At 33.6% G+C, this 25786-nt stretch overlaps 1 protein-coding gene across 15 annotated transcripts in view; it reads right to left on the reverse strand.

Moving 5' to 3' along the window:
* The window catches only part of LOC127879225 (focadhesin-like), a 444547-nt gene that overhangs the window by 315613 nt on the left and 103148 nt on the right, over window positions 1-25786 (reverse strand). For all 15 annotated transcript variants that reach the window (XM_052425945.1, XM_052425946.1, XM_052425939.1 and 12 more), the window contains exon 3: window positions 5497-5568. In XM_052425945.1, the coding sequence (XP_052281905.1) occupies window positions 5497-5568 (72 nt within the window). The remainder of the gene's footprint in view (window positions 1-5496; window positions 5569-25786) is intronic.

Genomic DNA, 25786 nt, shown 5'->3' on the forward strand with positions numbered 1-25786 from the left:
TGTGAATATTTTCTATGTTTTCTATGTTGTAGATAGGTATACAGTACTGTAGTTTAATATTTTCTATCAAAGTATTAATGCAGTTTAAATAGTCAATGTCCTTTAAGAGTGAATTGTTGAATTTCCATGGCCCTTTTCCATGTGCTACATCCTCAAAAATTATTTCTAGGTCAATGATGGAATGATCTGACTTATAACATGAATCAATAGTAGATTTTCTAATTTTGGATGACAGATTATTTGAAGTAAGGAAAAAATCAAGTCTAGCCTGTTGTAATGGTGTTAACCGTCTCCATGTATATTGTTGGATAGTGCCATTTAGATATCTGAAAGTATCAATTATATTGTTATCTCTTATAATAGATTGCAGTGTATTTCTTGCATTTTTATTATTGTTAATGGATGCATAATTTTGATAATCCAAGTTTACATCTAATACACAATTAAAGTCTCCACATATTATATATTTATCAGTATTAAAATCTGTTATTTTTTTAAAGAGGTCTGTAAAAAAAGTGGGCGTATCTTTATTGGGCCCGTATAATGTACATAAGGTAAAACTGTTTGTCATATATGTCAAATCTAAAAGTAAGTAGTTTCCAAGAGAGTCATTTTCAATTTTATTTACTGTGATTGGTAAGTTTTTTTTAAACAAAACGCAAATTCCTCTTGAATTTGATTGCCCAAAACTAAAAAAACAGTCTCCATCCCATTCTGAATATATTCTATTTTTCATATCAGGAGTAAAATGACAGTCTTGGAGACAATAAATGTGTGCTTGTTTTGTTTTTAAAAAATCAAAGACATCTCTACGTTTTTTAGTGTTATTTAGGCCCCTACAGTTGTATGAGATTAATTTTAGATTATCCATGGTTATACCAATGACAAAAGTGCTTTAACATATGAATCATAAAACAGGTATCTTTGCATAATGTATAAAATACAATAATCATAACTTTTAAATTCTGCATTTTAGAACACAAACAATTCAGCAAATTCAACACAAACATATAATATATGAACAAAAGAACAAAATGTACAAAAGGAGGCTTAATGTATAATGAATGATTGTGGTTACAATCAAACATATGGACTTATTTACATCAAAAATACATAATTTTACAACATATGTAGATTTGTTTACATGATATTATTTTGGTGGTGTATCCCTTATGGTGAACATTAAAAGGGAAGAGTGACAAAAAAATCTTCATGATTCACACAAACAAACCTGAATGCAATAGATTTTGATGGTCATTTAATTCTGCATGCTTTTCAGAATTTTTTTATTTTAATATTTAAAACATTATGCAATAAAATAAAAATAAGAGCTAAGTTTATCTAGACATATTTTTTTTTATAAAATCTACATCTACACATGCTTACTACAACAAAAAACATATGTGTTTAACATGTTAATAAAACCAGGTACATAAATATCCCTGATAGAATAAGAATTTTCATTAACATTCATATTTTATATATAACTAAATAGGTTTTGACAAGGAAGTTAAATTTATCTAAACATGTTTTTTTTGCAAAATTTACATCTACACATGCTTATTACAAACAAAAACATAATAATTATGTGTTTAACATATAGTTAAAGCTAAGTACAAAAACATCCCTGATAAAAAAATCTACATCTACACATGTTTATTACAACAAAAACATAATATGTGTTTAACATATAATCAAAACAAGGTACAAAGCATTCCTGATAGAATAAGAATTTTCATTAACGTTCATATTTAATAGATTACCAAAAAGTTTTTGACTAAGAAAGTTTAATTTATCTAAACATGTTTTATTACAAAATCTAGACATGCTTATTACGAACGTAAACATAATAATTATGTGTTTTACATATAATTAAAGCAAGGTACAAAAACATCCCTGATAAATAAAGGGTTGTCATCAACGTACATGTGTTTCAATTATATTCATTTATATGTAGACGTAACCAAATTACGAAGGCGTATTAAAGCAGGCATATTAAGAAGACATATTCATTGACAAGAACAATATGCAAATCAATTTTTACCATAAAAAATTTTGCGCTGCGATTTTTTTTTCATTAATAGAATATAATGAGAGCATGGCAGCAAAAATGTAGATTGCAACCATAGTGGGTAAAAGGATAAAATTTGTAAGGACACTAGAGTCCTAGTAATTGACCTACATAGGTTTATACTGGAAAATCAATGATTTAGTCTATATGAACTAAGTTTTAAAATAGCGATACACTGGGTATAGGTGTATTAAACTACTGTTTTGATTCTAAGATATATTTTAAAACAGCAACTGATTAACTGTTATTTCATTCTGTGATAGATTATTTAAATGGTCGAATATTGAAAACCCTTTAGTGATGATAATGTAATTCATATAAACATTCATGCAGCTTAAAACTTGTTCAAGCATATATAGAGGGCATATAAACATGTTTTGAGTTTATAAATTGTTAGAATAACAGTAGTGTCAATATTTATTTTTCTCAATACTGCAATGACATCTGCACGATAATGTATCTTAATGCACCACATATTATGCAACAACAGTGTTTATTTCCAACAGTTGACCAATTATGTACATATAGAAAAAAAAATCATCCTGAATATACTATAGTATAGGGTAGAACTACACAGAGGATTTAACACAATCCCTTCATATATAATGGGTCTGGTTACATTGAACACAATTATATCATAGTATCCTTAATTTATGTTTTTACAATAAATTTCCAGACAAATACATATTTCTACTATAATAATTTGATAAATATATCCATGCTTACAAGCTATTGTATCACCTGTGTATAAATTTATGATTTGTTGTGCTACTCAGGAGATAGAGCTGCCATACACTTAAGAAATTTGATAAAGACTATGATCTTTTTAGGGTATATATAGATAAAGACTATATTGGTATACTTAAAAATAGAAGTCAACAATCTATGGTCAGTTTTTAGAACATAACCGATTATATAGATAAAGACTATATTGGTATACTTAAAAATAGAAGTCAACAATCTATGGTCAGTTTTTAGAACATAACCGATTATAGTATAGTTTGTATCTTTGTTTACATTTGCAAGTTTTCACTTTATCAAAATCCTTATCGTTATGTATTATAGATTTTTAATTGATTTATTTATTTTTTTCAAAAGGTTTTATGGTTATGTCAAGGAAGGTGTTTAAGTGTAAGAATAGTTATTTCCAATTTGCGGGAAAAAAAAACCCACAAAAAACACACACATACAGGCATATTCAACATATAATATAGGCATTAATTTGTAATTTAAAAATGCCATCATAAAAGATATAATAGGATGTGGTACATACCACTTTAGCTTGTAAATGTCATCACTCTTACTTTCGGCTTCCACTGTTCCTTCTAAACTCCCATGTAAGTTTGTAATGTTTTAGTGACTTCTAGCGACTTTGCATGCCATTACGTCTGTACTGCCTGAATTCTTCTATTACACCAGTCACATTGTCATAGATGTCAAATTTAACACGTTCATCCTTGACAGTTTGCCCGTACACCGCACCATTAAAATACCAGGCACTTTGGATATCTGGATGTAAGTGGAGCCTGCTGATAAGCCCCTGGTTGGGCTTAGTGACGTCATCAACAAGTTTGTATCCGCCGTTCTTCATTGGTGCCCGTTTCTTCATTATGGCAGATTTAATTGAGTTATTTCTCAGTTTGATGAGCACTGGGCGGGTCTGTCCCTGTTTTGTGGGAATACGATGCATAGCTACTATATCAATAGGCTGCAAGTCTACCTCGGCATGAGTGTTCAGGATCCCGGTTACCGTTTTGGTCAGTGATTCCTCATTTTCATCTTTGCTCTCAGGTATATTTTGTATTTTTATGTTGTTCTTCCTGGAAAATTGTTCATTATAGTTGGCTTTCTTACTTGCCATTCTGCTGATTTCATCTGTCCTGTCTATTTGTTCCTGAAGTGACTTAAGATTACTTTTGTTATTGTTTTCCAATTTCTGCAATGTGTCTTTCAGACCTTTATTCTCAAAGTCCAAGGAATCTATTCGTTCTTGCATTTCTTTGCATTTTTCATTAACTATTTTATCGATGTTTTTATTCATATTTTGTTCCATTTTATGCATTAAGCTAGTGACTGCGTTGGTGATAAGTTGTTCGATTTCATCTTTACGAAGCATACTCTTGAGATCTTCCCTCAAGCTTGATATGCCATCAGTCATTGCTTGAAGTTGCACATGTATTGAATTGAGCTCATCCATGCTCGAATTGCTATTGTCACTAGTATCTGGCCTATATTTTTTGACAGCCGGCTTTGTTTGTGGTTTTGTCCCTGTAAAGTTAAGCTTAGGCTGGTTTTTTGTTGTATTACTGCTCATTGTGTTTATGAACAACTACAGTTATTTTCCCAGTGTTCTTTAGACAACACATCTAATATTTAACACTCAGAGCTGTCACAGTTATAATCTCTTTAATCCGCATGGAAAGTTCCTGCACAGGGGTTTTCTCAAAAGCATGTGTTTTACAAGTCAAAACACCTATCACACACAAATTGTAAAATCCTTTGTGAAATCCTTTGTTATAAACACTTCTAAACTGCTTTTTATCACACTACAATTTCCTGGATGTAACTTTGTCACAACATTCAAAGCACAATTATGAACATGTTGTACTATAATTTCTCATTTTTTTGTCACTATAAACATGTATTTTAATGTAAATTTTGGAGAGCAAAATTATGCACACATCATCTCCAGTGATGACCTTGACCTCATTCCTCGATTCTGAATTGAGCATTTTTAATTTGTAATCCGAATTTCGGAAACACACTTCCAAATTTAAATGCTTACACGACAATAAAAAAATATTGTCAAATAAAAAGTGCTTTATCCCAATAAAAAACGCGCCAAAATTATGCAGACATGTAGAACGTTGCATGGAAAGTATGGGTGTATTTTGTGTTGTATAAAAACGGGAACATCACATCAGGCGAAATACGCGTGTTCAGTGAAAACAAAAACGTCCCGGTAGGACGTTATTTCATCACATCTTTAAATAGTCACAAATGCCATAATGTTTTTGATACTAAAGAAAATTTGTGAATGTTTGTGTTTCTTGTTATTCTTGAGCACATTTATAGTAAATGTTTGTTTTAAATTTGAATTTGTTTTAAAACTGGAGTATACGGGATTATCTGGTAACTGGAGAGTTATAATTCTGGTACAAGTTAGCAATATATTGCGATATATTGCGATATATTGCGATACGGGTTTTTGTACTGACAATATATTGCAATAGGGTTTTTGCGTATTGTTGCAGCACTACTTCTATGCCTGCATCAATAGAAAGCATGATTACCAGTGACATAGTAAAAGACTCACTTCTATCCATGCACAAATAGAAAGCATGAGTACCAGTGTCTTAGTTAAAGACTAACTTCTATGCATACACAAAAAGTAATCAGTACAATTATAAGTACCAGTGACTCACTTCTAGACTGGAGGAGGACAGAGGTTTTCCAGCAGCCACCTTCCTTACAGCCTGGTAAAGCTTGTCCACAGCCTGAAATAGATACAGTGAATGATGTATATTATTGCAGTGCAACAATAAGTAATCCTTAAAATTAACCCCTCTCACACAGTTGCAAATGTCCACTAAGAATTCAATCCATCTGTCCCTTTTGATGACTCACCTGTTGTTTAGATCAAGATGTTGAACACATTTATTCTATGTTACAAGAAGTTCATCTTTTAGGCTTCCAAAACTCACAAATAATGACAAGAATTTAAACTTTCACAGATTTTTGTAGATTCTTGCTTTTTCTTTTGTTCATGACTGTGTCAATGAAATCTCCTCAAAATAATCGTGCACATGCTTAAACAACTTATGTAGACATATCTTTCCTTTTCACAACAACTGGATCTTAAATTCTAATGATAGCAGCATGAATTTGGGGGGGGGGGGGACACAGTAAATTATGTGTTGTCAACTAACAAGATAATTTCTTATATAATGTAACTTATCTCTAAATCATATTTTCCCAATTACTGAAACATGCCTGACATGTAAAAAGTTCAAAATCAATATTTCTTGACACATTTCTCTACTAAAAAAGTTTTAAAAGCTGACTGATAGATAATATTAAGTTTCTGGGGTGTTTCATACATAGTTTGGTCTGATGATGTGATGTTGTTTTTGTACAGATGATGAGTTAAAACCATTTCACACTAGTAATATTTTTGCTTTATTTCAAAGAGGCTGCAGACAATATAGTTGTACAGCTGGAATTATCTTGTTCTTGGCAGAGTTCTTGGCACTTTTTTTCTAAACGAAACAACGTAAGGTAAGCTATAAAATATTTAAGTTTTTTCCTAATTTAAGATATATTTTACACAAGAAAACACAATCCCAATGTCAGAAACACAATGCCGCCTACTGCGCCGCTTTGATTTATTTAACAAAAATATATAATTTTGCAGGTCAGATAATTATGTCCATTTAAAGCTTATTACTTCCCTTGGATTTGTTTTTTCAACCCCGTGACCTAGTTTTTGACCCGACATGACCCATATTCGAATTTGACCTAGATATTGTCTAGATACAACTTCTGACCAAGTTTTGTAAAGATCGGATGAAAACTATTTGAATTAGAGAGCGGACACGAAAAGTCTGACAGACTGACTGACAGACTGACTAACAGACTGACGGACAGTGCGAAAACTATATACCCCCTTTTCTTCGAAAGGGGGCATAAAAATGAAGTTATTTTATAATGCATTGTATGTTCGCATCACAAGATGCATAATATAGGCACTGATGCTAATACCCATCAAATTGATTTGATAATCGCATTATCTGAAGTAATTTTCTTAAAATCTTTAATAAATTTTAACTTAGTGTTGTTCTTCAAAATTATTGGTTATATTATAGATTTGTGTCTAGCAATGCCTTTACAACTTAAAACAAAAAATGTGTTTGTCAGAAACACTATGTCCCCTTCTGCGCCGCTTTGACTTAGTATTTTTGACCTTTGACCTTGACCTTTCACCACTCAAAATGTGCAGCTCCATGAGATACACATGCATGCCAAATATCAAGTTGCTATATTCAATATAGCAAAAGTTATTGCAAAATATTAAAGTTGGCGCAAACCAACAGACCAACCAACCAACAGACAGGGCAAAAACAATATGCCCCCCACTATAGTGGTGGGGGACATAATTATGATTCATTTGGTCCAAAAAGCAGCTGTAGTACAAAGTAGTTTTTATCTTCATGAGTTGTCAAATGACAACATAATTGTAATACTACATTAAACATTTAATATCAGTGATCTCAAAAACGAAAGTGTGAGAAACTTGCCCAGTCTGCATTATGCTGATGAAACAATCAAGTGTTGCTCTAAAAATCTGTTTGAAAATTCAGCAAGAAACAAAAGTGCACAACAAGAGAGCCTGAAAGGCAAAGTCAAATGTAGCCATGGTCATGTTTCGGTAAGCCTAGGCATTTTTTACTCTGATCATTTTACTGTGATACTATTCAAACAGGATCTATGTTTCTTTTTTTTCTTAACAATATACCAGTTTTTCTTGTTTTTATTACGTGCCCCCACTAGGCAGGATAAGTGTCCTGTCATTCAAGATATATCCACATACAGACAGTGTTAAATGTTGAGATAAAATGATGGCGCCTTAAGAAAGGACATCATTAAAAATTCATTTCTATCAAATGTGAACAACACCATTGATGTCACATTTCCATAATTGTTAGATTAGGTCTTTTTCCCATTCAAAGTTATTTTCAGTCACTAAAAAGTATCACACCCAATAAGACTGTAGGTGGAGGGGTATTTTCTGGGAATAAGAGAAACAAAGTAAACTGACACTCTTTGCAAAAATAAAAGCACTTCTGAGATAATAATTATATCATTAAGATACTCCTCAGAGTCATTAGTTTAATAAACAGTAATGAATGAAGTTGTAAAACTTAAAATACTGACAGAATATCAAAAAAACACGCACCTTTTATTTGATATGCCACTGAAACATTCCATACTACTTGACATTAATATGGACTAGGACTAGGCTTATTCTGAAAAGTTGCTTTAGCAAAAATGTTGCTGAAGTTTGGACCGTTATGCTATGTAACTTTATAATAGTGTTAATGCAATTTCAATGAGATTGGATGCCTAGATAAAATTTCTAATAATTGCCATATAGTGTGAAATGCTGTTTAATGTGCAATCAGTTCACACAAAAATTTAAAATTGAAGTTTTCATGATTTGTCATGCTTCAATTCAGAAACATTGACATAATTGATGTTCCATCAGAAGTGCTCACTATTTGGTCTTTAATCTAATATGATCCTCACTGTTTTGTTCCCTAAATTAGTAGTTTTCATGTATAATTCTTTCTCCTTTGCTTATAAAAAAGCAAAGCACTTCATTACAACATCATATGCCTGTTGTCTCAATGTCTCTCATAATTTGATCAATTTTTTACAATTGGATACAGTCCTTTATAATTTTAAACTATGATTCTGACTGAAAATTGATCATTCTTGATCGTCTTGACCATATTGTTTCAGGATCAGATGGGATCCTTATGATCAGTTCAGAATTCATACCATGAATGCAATTGTGGCAAATATCGTGGATGGCAACCCAAGCATAATACGTAAGACCTTGGACATTTCCAATAAAATGTGTTGAGGTCTAGTATTATTCCAGAAAGTGTTGGTCCTTGTGTCAGACAAAAAATAATATGATAATCTTTGTTTTGGTTAAAACTGAAAACAAAACTAACAAGAGCTGTGTTTGTCAGAAACTCAGTGATCCCTATTGCGCCGCTTTGAAATTAAATTTTAATATACCATTTGGCAGGTTTAGAAATTATCTCCATTTTAAAGCTTATTACTTCCCTTCGATTTTTTTTTTTTACTTTGGACCTTCAAGGATGACCTTGACCTTGACCGTTCACCACTCAAAATATGCAACTTCATGAGAAACACATGCATGCCAAATATCAAATTGCTATCTTCAAAATTCAAAAAGTTATGACCAAACTTTAACTAAGGTTAAAGTTTTAGGAAAGAAAAGTATAATGATATTTGACCTTTGACCTTGAAGGATGACCTTGACTTTTCACCACTCAAAATGTGCACCTCAATGAGATACACATAAATATGAAGTTGCTATCTTCAATATTGCAAAAGTTATCAAACTTTAACCAAGGTTAAAGTTTTGGGACGGAATGACAGAATGACTGACAGACAGACAGACAGGCAAAAAACAATATGCCCCCGATCATTCGATCCGAGGGCATAACGATTTGAAAAACAAGCAAATAAACTTTGCTTATGGGTCGTAGTGAATCCCTTGATATGCAGTATAATCATTAAGTGTAGGGTAATAATTAATAGGCAATAATTAAGTGTAGGGTAATGGTTTTTTATGCATTGCAATTATCCTCATTAATAGTATACACCCATGAAGTTTCATATTGAAATCTTGTAGTGTATTTGAGATATAGCCTTGAAAAGCTATATCATACAAAAACAACAAAGCCAAAGGTCAAGAAATCTTAGTTAAGAAAGTGCAGGGTTATGGATATATTGCATGGCACTTCTTCCCATTGATTTCTACACACCCATTAAGTTTCATGTTGAAATGTTGTATCATATTTGAGACACAGCCCTGAAAAGTTCCATCATACAAAAACAACAAAGGGCAATAACTCTTATTTGAGAAAGTGAAGGGTTATGGTTCTTAAGCATGACACTTCTCATTAATATCAATACACCCATGAAGTTTCAAGTTGAAATCTTGCATGGTATCTGAAATATCTAAAATATAGCTTTAACTAAACTCATCGTACAAATAAACAAACAAAGGGCAATAACTCTTATTAAAGAAAGTGTAGAGTTATGGTTCTTGTGCATGGCACTTTTTGTCATTTATATTTTTACACCTGTTAACAAATGTAAACGTAATAATAATAAAAATTAACTAAAAAAGGAATTTTCTATTGTTTGGTTAGAAAAGAACAAGGTTTGGTAAAATCTGGTGAGGTCTGGTAAATTTTTCAAAGTTATCGGACCTGTAAGATTTTTTTGTTTTTAGATGGTCGCTTTAGCGACCGTCTAAAGTGCTTGATGTGAAATTCAGGTCGATACGGCCAAGGTATGATTAACCCAATACCCGCTTGCGTATCCGCGCAAGAAAGAGTTGTATAATTTATGTAAGAGGTTTGAGTTCTCCAATTATGTGTATTCACAAATGGAAACATTATATTAATATCGTGTTACATTCAATATTTGCGAACGGTGTTTTATAGAAAAGAATCAATTAACAATGATCGTATTGTACATGTCGCGGAGGAGATTGTTTATGAATGATTAAAATAGTCCACTTTCTGCTGCGTGTGCGTGACGTAGTATTTTCGCTCAGCTCATTCATAAATCTGAGGCTGGCGATAAACAAAGGGGAGTCCATGTGAGAATAACGCAATAGTATAAGGATACGCTTGTTTATATTCACAGGTCTCAATTAATAATAAGTTGACCACGAATTCAACAATTATTACAGGGATACGATAGACAACATAAAAAACTGTTTCAATATCGCTGAAACTGTTAAAAAAATTAAATATAACAATAATATTCTCTAAAAAATGTAGTCTTGCTGTTTTGAAATAAGGTTTGAAATTTTGTTTTCTAAATAACTTAATTCAAAACAAAAGTTTAATTATAGTGTTTTTTACTTGTTAGTCGCATATTTACCGCAGTATAATGTGTGTTATAATAGGCAAACCATACATTAGTAAAATTCAATCTGCCTTCGCACATAGAAGGAATGGGTCAATTAGGTGCTGCGTTTCCTTTGCTTACTTCAGTTAGAGGTCAATTATTTACGTAAAAGCAATCACAAGGCTCCGGCTTCAAAGGAATTGCGGAGCGTTCTTACATAATAAAAGTCGTAGTCGCATGGTATTTGCGTTTTGCGTCCTATTTGGTCACGTGGTTCTTTTTCGCGGGTGTTTTGGCATTCATAATATGAGGCTATTAATAGATGCGCATGTCGATAAACAAAGGAAAGTTTACGGGTTATAACAACGCAATAGGTTACGCTCTCGCATACAACTCAATGACTTAGTACAGGTCGTAAATTGAGAGATTCGGGAAAAAGTTGACGCTTATTTATATTCTCAATTTATAAAACGTTGAACATAAGTTCAACAATAACTTCAGCGATGCGATAGACAAAAAAAAGTTTCATAATTGCTAAACCCGAATATAACAAACAATTTATAATAATAATACGAATGCAACAGTAGAAGGTTAGTAGAAGGTTAAGCTTGTTTATATTCACAGTTCTCAATACATAGACAGTTGGATATGAGTTCATCAATAACTACAGGCATACTATAGGCAACCTCGAAAATACTTTTTAATCGCTAAAACCCAAAACAACTTAATATATTATATTAAATATATTTATAACAATAAATGTCTTTTAAAAATGTAGTCGGCGTATACGCTGACTTAAAAATAAAGTAAGCAATTTACTTTTCTAAATAATTAAATACAATTAAACAAAAGTTAAACTATTTTGTTGTGTTTTTCACCGCATGAAATGTGTGTTAGCATTGTCAAACCACACATCAGTGTGAGTAAATAAAAAATATACTACGGGAGAGCACTTCATATGTGTCCTCATATGCCTTGTTATGAGTATCTTTCTTCACTATCGAAATATATCGTATGTTTATATTTGATTTAAACGCAGTTTTCTTTCGACACATTTAAATCACACGTCAATAGTGCCGTCATGCAAAATGGGTCTTATGCGTTTCGGCAAGCATTTGTTAAACCCAACATGTGCTTTTGCGCAGTCAGGCCATAGGCGATGCTGTTCGCATTAAAATCACTCAATATGTTATGTTTCTCCTTACCAGAAGGAGGGAGAGCTGAGTGGGCTATTTATATGATGGGCGCATATGGAAAATGACCCATTTTCGCATGACGAGGGTCATTACAAATCTCATTGCGAATTGAAAATGCCACATTTAAGAACAATGCTTTTTGATACAAAATTGAATTGGAAATAGCAAACTTGTTAATAATGGCAGCCTATCCACACATTAAGGAATGATTTCCAGACGTGCTGACCAAGTACGGCAAACATTGTGGTATGATAATTAAACGATTTTCTCTTATCGTGACACTACACTATTTCGCTAATGATTGTTTTCTCATCTTGGAGGCGAAAGTCAAATTGTGCTAGATGGATTGTAACGCGTAATTGTAACAGGGCCACAATTTGTGTAGTTTGAGCATACAGAGAGTAGTCCGAAATTTCTTACACTGAACAGTGCTACATCCTTTGAATTGTGCACATACGCAGTGATGTAGCAAAAATTCAGAGGTTGTATCTCGAATCAGCTTATTAAATATTCGAAAATATTCATGCGTGTCTGTTGGCATTATGTAAAAGTCACTAAGATGAAAACTGAAACAGCTACGCCTAAAAGCGCATTAGTGCTCTATACCTATGTTTATGTTAGCGTTGTTGACACCGTGTGAACTGTTGGGTAATAAGTAAAGCATAAACAGCAATGTTTATATACTTTTATTCCTCCATATACAAGATACGAAGATTATTGTATATTTTGAATTTGTATATGGTGTCAAAATCAAAAGTTTTGTACACGGAACTTTCATTATGAATTTATATTCTTGGTGAGATAGTCATTTGATATTAGAAAAAATTCCTTTAATATGATGGTGACTGCAAATTTTCTTTATATTAAGATATCATTACCATTTTCATCATACTTTCTATGCTTTCAGAACTTCCAAAAAGCATGTTGTTTTTATTTTGTCTTCGTTATTTCTATGAAATAATAAGGATGATAAAAAGTGCACACAAAAACTCGACCCGTGCGCTATGACACACACTTTATAAAGTCGAATGGCGTGTGTTCATTTCAAACTTGCGATTGATTTTCAAAAATGAATTGCGTGTTAAATTATGCAATAGCGAACATCTTCAGTGCCTTCAGCGCTTTGATTTTGCATGGTTTGGTCATGAGAACCTTACATGACACACAAGCATAGCTGACAATGAGGTGAGCTTTAAACCAAATTAAGAAAATGTGATCATTATTGAGTGCTTGGCAAAATAGTTTCTGCAGACCTGAAAATGTATTTTTGTTTATCTTCTGATCTAAGGTGCAGTGTAATAGTATCTGGCAGTTATATATCTTGTAATTATGTTGTGGTCTAAAAGGAATGTACACATTTTTTGGGCGTAGTTGTCTAATCCAGGTTTTAACCTTTATTGACCTTTATCAATAGCTAAAAAAGTGTTGAAGAAAATTCCCGTCAGTAGGGACCAATCAATAAATCATAACATTTCATTTGCTGATTGGAGATATATCCCCTAAAACATTGGCTACAGCACTGAATCCTGTTCCGGATGAATGAACACTGCATATGAGACAGACACTGAAACGGTTACGGTACACTGATCAGTATAGGGAAATCCAGACTATATTTTGAAAATATTCATATCACAACTAGACACAAAGATTCGTCCAGTTACAAATATGCATCCAATCCATCTCACAGCATTTCAAAGTCATTGCTTGGTGAATGCAGGTCATGATTCCAAGATATTAAATAACATGTAAAATTATCTTTGTTGAAATATTGTTTACAATCAATTAAGATTCTATCAATCCTGAGGAAAGAAAAAATAGAAAATGATCTTACAACAAATTTGTGACACATCCTCATGGATTAGTATGTGACCAATAGTTGATTATTTATTTAATAGCTACATATAATCATAGTATACACTAGTGAAATACCATAGTTACTTTAAGTTTTTTAACACTAATTTTTCGCACACCCTGTTTTTAGCCCAATTTTATTTTATTATGTGACTCAATTTTTCGGACACCCAGATTTTTCCCTAAAATAAATATCAGATGTTTGCATTTTATCAAAAATAATCCCATTTTCTTTCATACGCTGACACACTGCTAAGTGTTTTTCCATCCTGGATCACTGTTTTAGAACCTTAAAGATGATCGCAAAAAGTGGCCAATCACATTTGCTTTATTCGGGGTACACAGCATGTTAACCCATTTATGCCTTAGCGTCTAGAAAAATGGCCTTGGCAAACTGCGCAGACTCTGATGAGATGCAGCATGATGCGGCGTCTTATCAGAGTCTACGCTGTTTGCTTAAAGGAATTTCTGTAAGAAATATTATAAATATAGAAATAAATATGGTAGACATCCCTAATTTTGGAAATAAATTGATCCAATTTAGAAGGATGGGAGAGTCCACTAGGCATAAATGGATTAATCTGATTTACAGTTTACAGCTAATGCAGCCTCAGAGTGCAAAAGGACCTCATAAACTTCTAAATATAAACACATACAGTAGATAATGTTTCACCCCAAGCTTAAATGTGATCATTCAATTGTGCTTAATGAATTCACAGCTTTTGCTTTGTATCAGCTCCAGAACAACTTCCAATTATGATTACACTGATGGCTGTTGAAGGGTCACACTACACCATATTAAATGCTGATCTTTATACTTAAGGGTCAAAGCTGATTGTTTCTGCATAACAACATGAACAGTATTAAATGGTTTTAACTTCATTGCAAACATATCTTGAAGCCTATGGTATTTCTCAATGAGGTATTGACATGCTATTGTTTTCAAAATTTCTGTACAAAGGGAATGTACAAACATCAGTCCAATATGTATTAATGAGTCTCCACATTTTTCGATACTATGACTTCAGGGAATATTTCTAATCTAAACTTGAGTAATTATGGTAACATGAAATTTAACCTTATAAATGGCATAAACTTAATAAACAATATATTGTGCTTACATAACTCTAAGTTTTCGGACACTGCTATTTTTCAAACAACCCCTTTTTTGTTCAAAATAATAATTTTTCGTGACTCTTAATTTTCAAATAAGTGCTTCTTCCATCTATCATTAATGAATGTAAATTTTCGGAAAGTATATTTTACAGCGCTATTTTACCTTATTTCTGCCCTGTATTCACTTCTCTTGTGACACTTCTAGCATGGGTTTTTACAAACGGATTTAAGGTCATGAAACATGGACCATAACATTTGCGCTATTGGATAAATAACCATGCATATATATATACCGATAAAAAACAATCATTTCAAGTAGAAACACTATTGTGAATTGATTTATTGCTTTTATTTCAATATAAATATAATATTTGGACTAAATAAATTTTTGTCGCTAAATTTTCGGACACCTGTATTTTTTTGTAATATTTTCCTTATCTTAATTTTCTGACAAAAAAAATAAATCATTTTTCAGTGTCAGAAAACTTAAATTAATTACGGTATGCAATAAACTTTTAATTAAATATTTAATTGACGTATGTAAGAAAGAGATCAACAAGTCACACAAGTTATGTATTATTTGGTTTTTGAATTCAACTAACTACATGTAATTATTTATAGTTGTCTATTAATTTGAACTCTTATGTTCATAATTAACGCCAAATATAGTATTTAAAGATATTTATTGTTTAATTAAATAAAACGTTGTAAATAGTGGTTCAATAGCATTAAGATTGTCTTAAAAAGTGTGTATCCAATTCCATTTCACTTCAGAAATACTGGAATCATTCACTTGCAGTAAGGAAGGATTATCCAACTTGTGTGTGTGTGTGAAGCAGCCAATATCTGTGCTGCCTTCTCTCATCCCACTATATAAGTACCTAAGTATCATGATACAGATGTTGAGGGAATAGCCAGTGAAGTCCTCTCCTGTAATCCATGGCTTGTGGACAAGTACCTATTGGATTGGCAGAACAAAGCTCACTTCAACAAAACGTATCGAGTTTAAACAACTATAATAAATAGTGAAATTATTCAACACGGTTCTTGTAATTTTCATGTGTGACAATAAAAACGTATTTCAAGAGACAAAAAAATGTGACATTTCTTATTAATTACTGAATACATAAACAGGAAATTTGGAGACTAACTTTATGTTTTCTTGATATGAGAAACTTTGTGGGGTTTTTTAATCAGTGGACTTAGCTTTAAACTGGTACCAGAGGAAAAAAAAGAGCAATTTCAAAGTAATTTTATGCTACTTATTTTAATAGAGTTGTAAATGGACACCACTATTCAACCATAGTAGGAATTGATCTTGCAGATAAAGACTACTAAGGGAGTTTGTCATTGCAGGTAAGAACATTCTTAGTTTAAATAGTTTATCACTTTCAGTTGTTTTAAATCATAAATTGTGAAATTAAAGAAACAGAAGAACGAAAAAAAAGATGATTGTCAAATATATATAAATTCTATCTTAAATATTCATACTAGTTTATGACTAATTAAAGAAAAAATAGGAAGAAGGGAAAAATTTAAACAAGTAATTGCACCTTTATTTATTTATTTTAGATATTTCAAATTAATTATAAAAGTATCAAATTTTAGTGACGTCACATTAAAACTGACATGTTCTCACTTTGATAAAAATGAAAATTTTGAAAATAATTGTCACAGATTTGAATAAAAAAAATGTACACATTCACTATACACGTACAACAACACTCCTGTCACTTGGAACAATTCTAACCCTTTCCCACGTAGAAGAAAATTGAAAATGGCTATGTGCAAACAGCATAAAACCAGAACAGCCTGCGAGTAACTTGCAATCTGTTCAGGTTTTATTTTGTTTGCTGCTCATCAGTATCTTAAGTTTGGAGATGAAGCTTTAAAAACTTGAACCTTGTAATAAAAGGTCATAAATTAAATTTAACTTTCTAAGGGACTAAAAATTTAAATGAAAATATGTATCTAAGTGGAAAAGGGTTTAAATATTGTTTCCTAAATAGAAGATCATCATTTTTTATTGGTAAAATAATAAAGTGCTTGTAAAGTTTTTCCAGAAAATTTGGAAAATACTCGAGTCAATATAATAATAAATATTTTAGCCTGGGAGGCGCAGGGGTAGCCCATAAGCTTTTGCTTCCAAAGTTCTTGGACTCAGATCCCAGACATTCCAAGCTTTTGCTTCCAAAGGTCCGGGGCTCAGATTCAGGACATTCCAAGCTTTTGGTTCAAAAGGTCCCGGGCTAAGATCCTGGACATTCAAGGCTTTTGCTTCCAAAGGTCCCAGGCTCAGATCCCGGACATTCCAAGCTTTTGCTTCCAAAGGTCCGGGACTCAGATTCAGGACATTCCAAGCTTTTGGTTCCAAAGGTCCGGGGCTATTCAGGACATTCCAAGCTTTTGCTTACAAAGGTCCGGGGCTATTCAGGACATTCCAAGCTTTTGCTTACAAAGGTCCGGGGCTCAGATTCAGGACATTCCAAGCTTTTGGTTCCAAAGGTCCGGGGCTCAGATCCCGGACTACCAAGCTTTTGGTTTCAAAGGTCCGGGGCTCAGATCCCGGACATTCCAAGCTTTTGGTTCCAAAGGTCCGGGGCTCAGATTCAGGACATTCCAAGCTTTTGGTTCCAAAGGTCCGGGGCTCAGATCCCGGACATTCCAAGCTTTTGGTTCCAAAGGTCCGGGGCTCAGATCCCGGACATTCCAAGCTTTTGGTTCCAAAGGTCTGGGGCTCAGATTCAGGACATTCCAAGCTTTTGGTTCCAAAGGTCCGGGGCTCAGATCCCGGACATTCCAAGCTTTTGGTTCCAAAGGTCCGGGGCTCAGATCCCGGACATTCCAAGCTTTTGGTTCCAAAGGTCCGGGGCTCAGATCCAGGACATTCCAAGCTTTTGGTTCCAAAGGTCCGGGGCTCAGATCCAGGACATTCCAAGCTTTTGCTTCCAAAGGTCCCAGGCTAAGATCCTGGACATTCAAGGCTTTTGCTTCCAAACGTCTGGGGTCAGATCCCAGACATTCCAAGCTTTTGCTTTCAAAGGTCCGGGGCTCAGATCCCGGACATTCCAAGCTTTTGCTTCCAAAGGTCCGGGGCTCAGATCCCTGACATTCCAAGCTTTTGCTTCCAAAGGTCGCGGGCTTAGATCCTGGACATTCCAGTAGTTTTTATTCATTGTTTTTTCTTGCTATTTCAATGAGTTAAGACCATTCAAAACATTATAGATTTGTTTATAAACATATTTGATAAATTTTGAAAAATCTGTTTATATGTCCCTATAATCACAAAAAGCATGCTTGATTCACAATTTATGTTAAGTTACTACCTCTGCTGGTTGTATTTTAAAGTTTACTGTAGTTGAAAAGATGTAATTTGTCCACGCAAAATAAAACGTGCACACCTTAAAATTTGACACAATACATTCTTGTTGAAATTGGGCCACACATATTCTGATGTTGTAGAAGACTTTACAAAGAAATAATTTTAATCAAAAGTCATCAGCTTTTTTCATCTGCCAATTGTGTAGGCATTTAATAACAAAGATACAAGAACAGATTGATGGAAAAAGAGTACTATCAATATTTTCCTCCAACATGAAGATTATTTTGAACTATTTGTTATACAGAATTCAGAGAGAAAACTGGTATTTTCACTAATTAATCAAAAATAAAATTGAGATCTATCAATGGGATTATAATTATTGTAATTCAAACAATTCACATGACCTCACAACTCAATATGAGAATATTCTTGTGGCACATATAACTAGGGTGCAGAATCAATGGGGTTTTCGGCGGTTTACATAATTTTTTTAAATATCTCAAGTGATTGAAATACATTTGCTAAATTCTGAAGTGCATAAAAGACAGTTTTCTTGCAGTTTGTGCCGATATCTTTAGGTATAATAAAAAATACATGTCTGAAATCGGTGACAAAATTTCACGCTGCGTGAAGCAGTGCACAAGGAGTTTTTTAACAAGAAGACAGGCTTATTAAATAAAGTAATTCTGATGTATCTCCCACTACCATAAGCAGCATATAAATCTGTCTTCTATGTACTAGTTAAAATTCTTTAAAAAAATAAATAAATAAAGTTATTTGAAAAAAGCACCACTTACCGGTGTGCTTAAATCAATTACTGTTTAATTGGGAACTCTACATAGTCACATGATCATGCATCCTGATAACGTTAATAAGTAATTTGAGCTGCTCAATGCAAAAAATGACTCTTATGCTATCAGCGGCCAGCGTAGCTCCAGACCTGCCTGGGCATCTGGCAGACTGGTCAGGAACAACACTATCCACTAATGAGAACGTGAGGCATTGCCTGACTTTAAGATGACAGGGTACCGTGCAACCATGCAGTGACCTGTCTAAATACATAGGCTGGTCAGAAACTACACTGTCCACTAATGAGACCGTGAGGCCTTGCCTGACTTTTAGATGACAGGGTACCTTGCAACCAGTGTCCTGCCTAAATACATAGGCTGCGCAGAAACAACACTGTCCACTAATGAGACCGTGAGGCCTTGCCTGACTTTTAGCTGATAGGGTACCGTGCAACCAGTGACCTGTCTAAATACATAGGCTGCGCAGAAACAACACTGTCCACTAATGAGACCGTGAGGCCTTGCCTGACTTTTAGCTGATAGGGTACCGTGCAACCAGTACCCTGCCTAAATACATAGGCTGCGCAGAAACTACACTGTCCACTAATGAGACCGTGAGGCCTTGCCTGACTTTTAGCTGATAGGGTACCGTGCAACCAGTACCCTGCCTAAATACATAGGCTGCGCAGAAACAACACTGTCCACTAATGAGACCGTGAGGCCTTGCCTGACTTTTAGCTGATAGGGTACCGTGCAACCAGTACCCTGCCTAAATACATAGGCTGCGCAGAAACTACACTGTCCACTAATGAGACCGTGAGGCCTTGCCTGACTTTTAGCTGATAGGGTACCGTGCAACCAGTACCCTGCCTAAATACATAGGCTGCGCAGAAACAACACTGTCCACTAATGAGACCGTGAGGCCTTGCCTGACTTTTAGCTGATAGGGTACCGTGCAACCAGTGACCTGTCTAAATACATAGGCTGCGCAGAAACTACACTGTCCACTAATGAGACCGTGAGGCCTTGCCTGACTTTTAGCTGATAGGGTACCGTGCAACCAGTACCCTGCCTAAATACATAGGCTGCGCAGAAACTACACTGTCCACTAATGAGACCGTGAGGCCTTGCCTGACTTTTAGCTGATAGGGTACCGTGCAACCAGTACCCTGCCTAAATACATAGGCTGCGCAGAAACAACACTGTCCACTAATGAGACCGTGAGGCCTTGCCTGACTTTTAGCTGATAGGGTACCGTGCAACCAGTACCCTGCCTAAATACATAGGCTGCGCAGAAACTACACTGTCCACTAATGAGACCGTGAGGCCTTGCCTGACTTTTAGCTGATAGGGTACCGTGCAACCAGTGACCTGTCTAAATACATAGACTGGTCAGAAACTACACTGTCCACTAATGAGACCGTGAGGCCTTGCCTGACTTTTAGATGACAGGGTACCTTGCAACCAGTACCCTGCCTAAATACATAGGCTGCGCAGAAACTACACTGTCCACTAATGAGACCGTGAGGCCTTGCCTGACTTTTAGCTGATAGGGTACCGTGCAACCAGTGACCTGTCTAAATACATAGACTGGTCAGAAACAACACTGTCCACTAATGAGACCGTGAGGCCTTGCCTGACTTTTAGCTGATAGGGTACCGTGCAACCAGTGACCTGTCTAAATACATAGACTGGTCAGAAACTACACTGTCCACTAATGAGACCGTGAGGCCTTGCCTGACTTTTAGATGACAGGGTACCTTGCAACCAGTACCCTGCCTAAATACATAGGCTGCGCAGAAACAACACTGTCCACTAATGAGAACGTGAGGCCTTGCCTGACTTTTAGCTGATAGGGTACCGTGCAACCAGTGACCTGTCTAAATACATAGGCTGGGCAGGAGCTACTCTGGCAGCATATGGTGGCATAAGACCCATTTTTGCATGAAGCAGCTCATTGGTACCTATAGAATGGTTCAAAATTATAAGGTCCATTACAATGCAAACTCAGCTCATATAATACTGCACTTAAACACTTTTTGAAATTTGTATTCACATACAGGAATAGAAATCAGTGGTTACCCATCAGCCTGTGGCCAGTACATTTTGGTCTAGGGAATTCAATTTGAAAAGTATAGTTGTAAGCTGGCTTTTATAGTTTTAAGAAGCTTTTATATAGCATGAAACCATTTGTTGCTATTGATCATGGAATAAAATTAGCTACTGCGAATCAGTTAAAATATTCATTTATTTGGGCTATTTCAGTCATTCAATTCAGGCTCATAATAGAATTTCTAATAGGATGATGCTTGTTTTTCAATTGTCTTTACAAGGGAAATAACACTCCTGAGGCCAATCTTCAAACATTATTCTATTGGGAAAACCTGATTGACGGAACTCAAGACTCGCCATTCCAAAAATTGTTCACATCTGGATTCAAAAATAATTAGTTTGCCACATTCAGAAGAAATACATTTCGACACTCATGGTCTGTCTTTTGAGCAACATATAATTTCATACATAGCTGATTTTCAACCAGCTGCCATAACAAAAATGCACTTTAATTGTAATTGTTTGTAAAATGATATGGTTTGTTGTTTTATGTAAGGATTCCATCATACCCCCCCCCCAAAAAAACTCAGTCATAAGTCAACCTGCTCACTGTGCCACTATTTTCCATATATATGTGTTTAAGAACTTCGTAAACATACCTGTACTCCATTGTAAGGAACTGAACAGAAAGTTGTTCACTCGGAACTAATCAGCCTTTCTTGGTAATTCTGAGATTAATTTATTTGCATAAAACACCTGTTTAATAAAACGTTAAAAACTCAGCAAAAAATGCGAAAGGCGGAGCTATGCATGTGCTGTTACATAATTGGACGATTGCCATTGAGTAACAAACGGCAGGATTGTTTTTTGCAAGTTGATTGATAGACAAGGTAAGCCAATTTTATCAGCGAGATTTTATGGCTTCGGACAGGAAGTGGCTTTCCTTTAATGTTCAAACTGTCCATGCACAAACAAAAAAAACAAAACACTTGCTGATATGAAAATGTATTTGTATTAAATTATCAAAATAAAAACAAGAGTAAAGTTGCAAACTTTTATTAGATTTTTTGCGTCATTAATAAAAGACCAGGTTTTTATGCTGTAACTATAAACATGCATCAGACGCTGATGTTCCTTATACAATTTCTTTTTATTTTCATGAAAGACCTCATAAGTGGAGACTGTAATTTTTATCAAATTTCAAAGAACAAAATCTCGGCTTTTTAAGACTGGTTTTTACGGTATACATCAAAGTCTAATATTGAAATCATCATTATCATAGTCTTTATTGAAATCATCATATTTATCAATCAATAAATCTTACATTTAAATAAAATACTAATTCACCTAATTACCTACTCACATGACCTGTTATGGGTTGCATTATCCAAAACTTACAATTTTTAAGGATGGCTTAACAAAGAAGTAAAATGATCAATTTCATAGACAAACCCGTATTTATAATCATTAATTGTGACTTTCTCTGCTGTGTTTGAAAAAAAAATTACCTATCACTTATAAAGAGATAAAAAATTCATTCTTGATAATTGTTGATCCAATTGGCACTTGTCTGCTTTTTTAACCCAACAAGAGAAGCTGAAAGTACCAGTGATGGCAAATGTTTCTTTTTTCTCAACAAGTGTTATTTTGTACTTTTTTCACTTACAATATTTTATAGCTATTTCAAAAATATACAATTATGTAAACAAGACTCCTCAAAAAGAACTATATGATTTAAATGATTTTTTTTCTTTTCAGAAGTGTTTCAATGAAACTTTTGCCCTTTCCCAAACAGAAACAAAATGAAAAAGGCTATGTGCAATCAGCATAAAACCAGAACAGCCTGCAAGTAACTCCCAGTCTGTTAAGGTTTTATGCTGTTAACTACTCATCAGTATCTAAGGGTTGGAAATTGAGCTTTTAAAACTTGAATCTAGTAAGAAATGTATTTAATTAAATTTAAATTTGTAAGTGACTACAAATGCGTCTAAATGTGTATCCAAGTGGTAAAGGGTAAAACAAGAAACCGTCGGAGACGGGTGATGCTCCCCAAAGGTTTTTTTTGTCACAATATTGCACAATATATTCAGATAAAAGGAAACGTCTTGAGGGGCATAACTTTGGAAAAAATAATACGATGGATGCTTTAGCAACTTAAAAATTTCAAAGGGCCATAACTCTCTAAATAAATCATCTAACCAGAACCCACAAATAACATGCGCATCTCCTCAAGGTAGTTAAAAGCTTCCCATAAAGCTTCATTGAATTCCAGTCAGTAGTTGGGGGGGGACAAGAATTGCACTATATGTACAGTTTATAGAAAATTTCAAAGGGCCAAAACTCTGTGAAAAATCATCTGACCATAACCGGCTGATAATATGCACATCTCCTGTTGGTAGTGAAGCTTCCCGAAAAGTTTCATTGAATTCCGGTCATTAAATGCTGAGCAATAGCCCTGACAAAAATTGTGCACGGACGGACCGACACACGGACAGACGAAGCCCTGACAATATGCTCCCCCCCAAAATTTTGGGGGAGCATAAAAAATACGCAATTTTTTCTTCAAATCAACCAAATAAAAGAAGACTACCATACAGTATCACAGAATCACAATGAATAATGAATGAATTGAGCATCCTGTTTTAGTGTGTAAAGAGGCTAATTATTATTATTCAATTAGTGCAAAATAAACCCCTGATTAATCATTTGTACCAGTTGATTAAACCTCAGGGGCAACATCAAACATTCAAATGATCTGTTTACTGCCCTCACCTCATATATTATGCTAGCCATAATTATGAAAAAGAACACTGGTAGTTTTAATTGTCAAAGAGGAATAAATCTTAAGTGTTTTGGTGTTGTTGTTTTTTTGTTCTAAGTTGGAGCAACAAATCTTTATAACATTCATAATTATATCATTTTAATTTGTCATTAAAATCGATATAATCAACATTGCTTTTGAAACCTCCAGTCTTTCATCAATCCTTAAAACAACAGATAAAGCAGCTGGCTGATACAGCATTAATTCAGTATATACTAGAACAGCATTAATTCATTATATACTAGAACAGCATTAATTCAGTATATACTAGAACAGCAGTAATTCAGTATATACTAGAACAGCATTAATTCATTATATACTAGAACAGCATTAATTCATTATATACAAGAACAGCATAAATTCAGTATATACTAGAACAGCATTAATTTAGTATATACTAGAACAACATTAATTTATTATATACTAGAACTGCATTAATTCATTATATACTAGAACAGTATTAATTCAGTATATACTAGAACAGCATCAATGCATTATATACTAGAACAGCATTAATTCATTATATACTAGAACAGCATTAATTCATTATATTCTGGAACAACATTAATTCATGCTTTACTAGAACAGCATTAATTCAGTATATACTAGAACAACATTAATTCAGTATATGCTAGAACAACATTGATTCATTACATACTAGAACAGCATTAATTCACTATATACTAGAACAGCATTAATTCAGTTTATACGAACACTATTAATTCACTATATACTAGAACAGCATTTATTCAGTATATACTAGAACAACATTAATTCATTATATACTAGAACAGCATTAATTCATTATATGCTAGAACAGCATTAATTCAGTATATACTAGAACAACATTAATTCATTATATACTAGAACAGCATTAATTTAGTATATACAAGAACAGCATTAATTCAGTATATACAAGAACAACATTAATTAATTATATACTAGAACAGCATAAATTCAGTATACACTAGAACAGCATTAATTTAGTATATACTAGAACAACATTAATTTATTATATACTAGAACTGCAATAATTCATTATATACTAGAACAACATTAATTCATTATATACTAGAACAGAATTAATTCATTATATACTAGAACAACATTAATTCATTATATACTAGAACAGAATAATTCATTATATACTAGAACAACATTGATTCATTATGTACTATAACAGCATTAATTCATTATATACTAGAACAGCATTAATTCATTATATACTAGAACAACATTGATTCATTATATACTAGAACAGAATTAATTCATCATATACTAGAACAACATTGATTCATTATATACTAGAACAGCATTAATTCATTATATACTAGAACAACATTGATTCATTATATACTTGAACAGATCTAATTTATTATATACTAGAACAGAATTAATTCATTATATACTAGAACAGAATTAATTCATTATATACTAGAACAGAATTAATTCATTATATACTAGAACAGAATTAATTCATTATATACCAGAACAGCATTTATTCATTATATACTAAGACTATCGCACTATGCAATAATGCTCTTTCATTCACATTTAATAAAAAAGTATATGCATTTTTTACATAATACCAACATGACAGATGTTTAGTGTACAGACTGGTTACTATGACAGTGAATCCATGCATTAACATTTGTGTAACAGTCAAACAATGAGCAGTTGAGAGGCATGTTTGTCCTTTTTAAGCTCTGCTAAGTCTGTGAAGGTCAGCTTGCATCAGCAAGATTTAAGATTGACCCTTTCAAAGCAATCTTCAGCTTATATGATTGACCAGCATCATTCAAAAATGTCTCTAATGCCGTATGCGGCCAACATAGGTATAGACTAGTCTGCGTAAGTGCGCAGTCTTCTCAGGAGCTACACTGTTAA

The sequence above is a fragment of the Dreissena polymorpha genome, chromosome 4 (genome assembly GCF_020536995.1).
Source record: "Dreissena polymorpha isolate Duluth1 chromosome 4, UMN_Dpol_1.0, whole genome shotgun sequence".
Lineage (NCBI taxonomy): Eukaryota > Metazoa > Mollusca > Bivalvia > Myida > Dreissenidae > Dreissena > Dreissena polymorpha.